General features: G+C 38.8%; 1 protein-coding gene across 2 annotated transcripts in view; it reads right to left on the bottom strand.

Annotated features, from left to right (window-relative positions):
- LOC144980512 (uncharacterized) overlaps positions 1–7,166 on the bottom strand; it is a 245,036-nt gene that overhangs the window by 220,763 nt on the left and 17,107 nt on the right. For both annotated transcript variants that reach the window (XM_078928149.1, XM_078928150.1), the window contains exons 3-4: positions 4,344–4,376; positions 3,370–3,471 (exon numbers count right to left, since the gene is read on the bottom strand). In XM_078928149.1, the coding sequence (XP_078784275.1) occupies positions 3,370–3,471; positions 4,344–4,376 (135 nt within the window). The remainder of the gene's footprint in view (positions 1–3,369; positions 3,472–4,343; positions 4,377–7,166) is intronic.

The following is a 7,166-nucleotide window of genomic DNA, read 5'->3' as shown; positions in this document are numbered from 1 at the left end:
GAGAGAGAGAGAGAGAGAGAGAGAATTAAGTTTTCGACGATAAGTAATTGGGACAACCGCCTAATCAGAAAACATAGTCTGTCTTGCCGCTTAGTGTCCCAATATTAATTTGAATTGAGTGTCACCCTCCATTTTATTTCTATTTATAGATGGGTAAATCGCTTAATTGGGACAACCGTCTAATCAGAAAACATAGTCTGGCATGCCGCTTATTGTCCCAATATTAATTTGAATTGAGGGTCACTCTCCATTTTATTTCTATTTATAGATGAGTAAATCGCTTAATTTTGGACAACCGTCTAATCAGAAAGCGTAGTCTGTCATGCCATTTGTGTCCCAATAATATCAATTTGAATTGAGCGTCACAGTCCATTTTATTTCTATTTATAGACGACTGCAGCAACGGTTTCCAACATTGTGTCATGGAATAATCCTTGTCTCAAGACTTTTTTTTATCACGTCTGACAACCTTAAATAAGGAACACAACATGCCTATTCTTGTTTTGTTGTCCTACAATAATATATCATTATGTAATCCTTGCGTCATCAAGATATTCTCTCTTTCCCGGGACAGAAATAAAGGCAATTATTATTTTTAAAAAACAAAACAACAATCATCATCATCATTGCCTTTTTCACCCTGGGTCAGGGTATAGGCCACAGACAAACAGTTTCCATCCTTCTCTATCCCGAGCTAACTTTCTTTTATCTCATTCCAGGTCTTACCACTTCTCTGTATATTGTTGTCCTTCCTAAATTCTGTCATTCCAGAAACTCTTCGGTCGCCCAAGCTAAAAAGAAAGGATTTGGTTTGTCTGTCTGCGTTTCTGTAACGGTTTGAGTTTAACGGGAAGGGGCGGTAACCCTTTGCCAACAACAAAAGACAAACTAAATCGACTCCGCTCCATTCCCCTCTCAACGAAAACAGAAATAAAAATAATTCAAAATAGAATAAAAACAAAACAAAAACAAACAAAAACAACGAAAACAGAAGAGAGGAAATAAGAAAAATGCAAAGCTGTCGACACAATATTATATCACAAAATCGTAATCCATAATCCAAAAAGATCCTAATAATATTACTTTGAAATGTAACTAATTGTAGATTCTGTTTTACAGTGGGCGTTTGGAGTTATGAGTTATTTATGGGTTTCAGTGTATGTGTGAGTCTTTGTGTGTGTGTGTGTGTGTGTGTGTGTGTGTGTGTGTGTGCTTGCGATTCCGACCATTTCATTACAAAATGCATCTTTTTATCCCCAACTTTTGTTTTGGCTTAAAAATACGTGAGTGAATATATATATATATATATATATATATATATATATATATATATATATATATATATATATATATATATAATAATATATATCCTTTCTTTAAAAAATATAACCTTATGGAGAACATAGTGCCATTTGAGTAAAAAAAAAAAATATATGGCGCACAACTCTACTGAAAGATTTGAAAATTAGAAATGTATTTTTTACAGATAGATAAACAGATAACTTGATTTCCTTTTATAATTTAAAGTCAGTTTGAAAGTTCGTTGAGTCAAACAGATATCATAAAATATGAACCGACGACACTAACACTCTCAAAAACAACAAATTCCAACACTGTAAAAAGTTGTGAGTTTGGCGTTTGTGTGCAAATCGTTGCATTCGAAATAATGTATTCACTTAATTACTTTAAGGATTTCAGATCTACACTAAGTTTTCAACAGTTTTCACCTATTTATGACACCAAGTATTGTTATTGCCCCTTTGATGCTTTCAATGTGATGGTTTCGGGTGGATAATACCCAGGTTTAACTTATGACTTCACCCTCAACTCTATCTGTCCAGTATAAACATCAAGTACAGAAATTCCTGAGCTGTCCGATTGGCTTTCTTCAGCAAATCGTGGCATTCATAATGATATTATTCACTTGATCACATTAAGGTATTCGGATTTGCACAAATTTTGAATAAGTTTCACTGATTGACAACATCAAATAATATTACTGTCGTTTTTTTGGCATCAATGTGATAATTATTACCCTGGGAAATATTTAGTTAAACGCTATCGGCAAACTGTCAATTGTATCTGTCTAGCTTCTAGCCCGAACAAACCAAAAGTAGACATAATATTATGATGGAATACTTGATACTGTTTGCATCTGCTTCAGATTTTCATTTGACCTCAGGATTAAAGTGATCAAAACACCCATTTTCTTTCATGTAAGTATAGATCAGTGTATATTACTTAGTTTTGAATTATGGGCAAGCTCTCAGTTTCACCAATCAACAATCAAAACATGATTACCAGAGTACTGTACTGTAAGGTAAGTCTCGATCCCAGGATCGTCTTTCAACTCTGCTCATGTCTATTACTTCAGTTTATTTTCGCAGTTGATTTTCTTACCACAACCTGTTTTCACACACGGACAACTGTATGTTGCTGTGTCATGGGTCAGAGGCTATAGTGCCTTACACTTTATGTTGGGCCAAACAGAAAAATCAGCAGAGGATGTACCCAGTTACACAGACAACGTTGTTTACCAATCTGCCCTAATTAAATGATGGTGGGTACAATATTGAATGAAAAAAGTTCTTCCCCCGCGAAATTGGGGGCATTTTACTAGTATATATATATATATATATATATATATATATATATATATATATATATATATATGGTCCTAATGATGCTGAAAGGCCTGAAACATCGATGTAGACTGACTCAAACATCGTGGTAAATATTACAATAATATATATATATATATATATATATATATATATATATATATATATATGTGTGTGTGTGTGTGTATGTATGTGTGTGTGTTTATATCTATGTTATTTCATTCCGACATAATATCAGTTTATCACGAAGGGTTGCATATTGTAGATTATGTAAATGATGATGGATGTTAAGGGGTTGTCTTCCTGTTTCTCTTTAATCATAACATTAACACTCCACCCATATATGCCCCTGACAAATGAATGTCGTTGAAAACCCCCTCGAGTCCTCGAGCGGTGCCACAGAGTACAGGCTCTTAGTACTTACTCTCCGATAAAAGAATACATGACCATCACCGGTTGGAAAGAGAGAGAGAGAGAGAGAGAGAGAGAGAGAGAGAGAGGGGAGAGAGAGAGAGAGAGAGAGAGAGAGAAGAGAAGAGAAGAGAGAGAGAGGAGGGAGGGAAAGAAAGAAAGAGAGAGAGAGAGAGAGAGAAAGAGAGGGAGAGAGAGAAAGAAAGAAAGAAAAGAGAGAGAGAGAAAGAAAGAGAGAGAGAGAGAGAGAGAGAAGAGAGAGAGAGAGAGAGAGAGAGAGAGAGAGAGGGAGAGAGTTATGGAAATTTGAATATCTTAACCACAAATTAATACTCACTATTTTCTCCACTTTTTGTCGTAGCTCCTTATATTTTGCATACAGCCCTTCTCTCTGATCAGACATCCCCATCTCGGTCTCAGACGAGGCACGGTCTCCACCCTGTAGATAGAATGAAGTTGACGTCACACGTGTCTTTGTTATTGTTTGTTGCCATCCAGGTTTATGGGTACTTCTCACTAAACTGTATTAACCGGACTATAAATGTTCAAGGTTACACATAGGTTTGTGTCTTGGTCAGTTATACTTCCGGATGGCAATGTTATGAGTTTCTTAGACAAGCGCATACTATCTTTAGATAAAATGAAGTTGACGTCACATACGTCTTTGTTATTGTTTATTGACATCCAGGTTTATGGGTACTTCTCACTAAACTGTATTAACCGGACTATAAATGTTCAAGGTTACACATAGGTTTGTGTCTTGGTCCAGTTATACTTCCGGATGGCAATGTTATGAGTTTCTTAGACAAGCGCATACTATCTTTAGATAAAATGAAGTTGACGTCACATACGTCTTTGTTATTGTTTGTTGCCATCCATGTTTATGGGTATCTACTTCTCACTAAACTGCATTAATTTGCTAGACTATATAAACGGTCAAAGTTACAGACTTATTAGGTATAGTTTTGTGTGGTGGTCCGTTATATTTCCCGTTGGCAAGCGCACACTATTTATAGGCTAATATTACGTGCCGATCGACTCAAAACAATATTATGTGTGTGTGTGTGTGTGTGTGTGCGTGTGTCTTGTGTGTGTGTGGGTTTGTAAGTGAATGAGAGTGAAAAGGAGAAAGATATAGATAGATTGATAGATATATAGATAGACCTGCTGTCTAAAAGTCAAATTAAAACATACTTTACAAGAAGAAGAAGAACAACAACAACAACAACAACAACAACAACAACAACAACACAACTTATTTTTTTGAATATTGAAACAAATATTATCATCCATATAATACGATATATTTACCTTGAGTTCTTCGACTTCATTCTGCAATTGAGCCTGAGGATAAAAATTTTTAAAATAAATTAAAATATAACATTTGAGATTTGAGAATGCAATCTACTGGTCTTTTGTATGGTCTTTTGGCTCGTACTCAGACTGTACCGAGTTCGATTCCCAGCCCATCCCAACACAATGTATGATCACAAGGAAGTCAAAAAACCCTTGCTCACCTCCCGAAAAGGTAGATTGATGCCAAGACGATATCGAAGTAGTGTGGCTCCTGGGATAGCGGCTTCTATTCGGGCACCGGGTTGGATCAAATTTAGTCACACACCGGGGCGAGCAGCTCATGTGGCTCGTTGGCTCGATACCCGGGATGGTCTCGTGACGGTCAACCGGGATTTACACCTTTGCCCTCCCGTGTGGCTCAAGCCCCCTCACCAGCTGCAAGGTAAAGATCCACGAGGGCGGGGACGTACACTCCTCTAAGCTTGGTGAGAAGTTGCCAGGCTTTGATACCAGTAAGAGGAGATATTGGGTGGCTGCGAATCGGCTTCGGTCGAGGAGCTGCCTAACGGCAAGTGCGCTTCATCGGTGGGGTCTTTCTACCTGTCCAATATGTACCCGCTGTGGGCAAGAACCTGAGACGGCAGAGCATCTAGTCGAACGGTGTGTTGTGACGATGCTACCCGGTGGGTTTGCGACGGTGCACGAATGCGGACCAGACTTTGCTGATTGGGTCGATCGTCATAACATAGTAGTGTGAGAACCATAAGAGGCTGCTGCCAAGACGATAGCGTGCTTACTACATCAGCGGGTATTTGCCACCTGTCCAACATGTACCGTTGTGGTAACGAGCCCGGAACCGAGAGGATCTAGTTGAACGGTACGTTGTTCACCACTTGCTTGAATGTCAACCTCTTGAAGACCTGAGATGCACATTCCTCCCACCAAATCCAAGCATCAGTAACACACTTTATAGTCACATGGAACAACTACAAAAGACGTCTAACTTCTACGTCATGGCACAAGACCGAAGGGCTAGAGCTCAGGCGGTCGCTGGTTCGGATAAGTAAGTAAGTAAGAACGGTACGTTATGACGAAGCTTCCGGACGAGTTTGCGACGGTGCATGAGTGCGATATGGAATTTGCAATCCTGGATCGATCGTCATAATATAGTAGTGTGAGCACCATTAGAAGCAGCTGCTGCCGAGACGATTACCCTTAATGGGTCACCGCCTGGATGCGCTTAATTTAGTGTGCACATCGCATTGGCAAAGGTGCTAATAGTAGAGGGAATTAGGCTAAAACCGTGCAAATTCGGGTTGAAAGCATGGGCATTTACATACAGGTTAGTTACCAAGACCCATTAAAAACCCCATCTGCTATAGAACCACTCTGGCAATTGATCATGCATAATGTTTGGGTTTAAGGCCTTAAATTTTCCCTATTTCAGCTATATTAAACAAGGGAAACAACTGAGTAAATATATATATTTTCTTCATATTCGTTGTATTAGGGGACATTGGGCTAAAACCGTGCACATTGGGATTGAAAGCGTGAAAATTGGCATACAGGTAGCTAAGATCCATATAAATGACACCTGCTAAAGAATTACTCTCGCAATTTATTATAACAGTGCATCTTTAACACTTTTATTTTTTCCTATATAGCATTACTTATCCAAGGAAAATAACAACGAGAATACAATGTTCGTTCAATAATTTAAATATATTGTTGACCATTTACAGTGGCTATCAAACGGCTTCGGGTGGGAACATTGCAAACAATGGACGTCTCGGGGAAAAAACCCTTCGTCAGGAAAAGGAACATTGAAAACATAAAACATAGTGGGAATTACAGCCCACACTGTGATGCCTGGGGGTCCCAATAGCTCAGTTGGTAGAGCACTCGCTTCAGACGCAAAGCGACCGAGATCGATCCCGGGTGCAGTCGATATTTTTTTCTGACTCCCCCCCCCCTGTCCACCTAGGATTAATTGGGTAGCTGAGTCTGTTAGATTTGGCGGAAAGTACTTTGTGATAGACTAGCGTCCTATCCAAAGAGTAGCAAGCAATTGCTATTGTCCGTTTCACGCTGTAGAAACCGGGATAAACACCGGCTCCATGGGCTTAATGGCTCTGAATAACTACAACTGTGATTGGACGGGTTTAAACCAGTGCTGCCAGATGGCCACGTGCCTGCCAAAAACTGACCAGATTTGGCCATAAGGAGAATCATATCATGTTTCTATTTTTAACGTTCAATTTCCATTTATTTTTCAAATTAATACATTAATTTTTAGAAAATATAATAAGAAGATTATTCCTAGTCTAGACGTTTTTTTAATGATTAAAACTGAAAAATATGGGTCAACGTTTATGTCGTGTTCGGGCACGTGAGATTCAATTTGGCCACTTTTGAAGTTGAAATTGGCCACCTGGAACTTTGGCTATCTGACATTCCCGTTTAAACTCTGTAACTTGAGCTTTTATATAGTAGCGCAATATCCACTAAACGTGCTCAAAGCACTTTACAAGGGGCTTTTGGCCAACAGTAACCCTTATCATGTAGACAGAGACATGATGTTAATTAGGCGATAATATTAGAAAATAACCGACAGAGACAGCGCTGTTAACGCCAGGTGCTCATTTCATACTTGAGCACGTTACGAGAATATGAGTAAAGAGCCTTTTCCAAGGAGTCAACTATGCGGCGTTCAGAGCGGGACTCGAACCTAAGACCTTACAATCCTGAGGCGAGTGTCATACCACTTAGACCATAATACAGACGCACAAAAAAAAAAAAAAACGTGCGTACACGTCTTAATGCATTACACAATCACGT

Source organism: Berghia stephanieae, chromosome 10 (assembly GCF_034508935.2).
Source record: "Berghia stephanieae isolate SIO BIC M18660-M18661 chromosome 10, UCSD_Bste_1.3, whole genome shotgun sequence".
NCBI lineage: Eukaryota > Metazoa > Mollusca > Gastropoda > Nudibranchia > Aeolidiidae > Berghia > Berghia stephanieae.
Note: the sequence above shows the minus strand (reverse complement) of the source record. Positions and strands in the feature narration are given on the sequence as shown.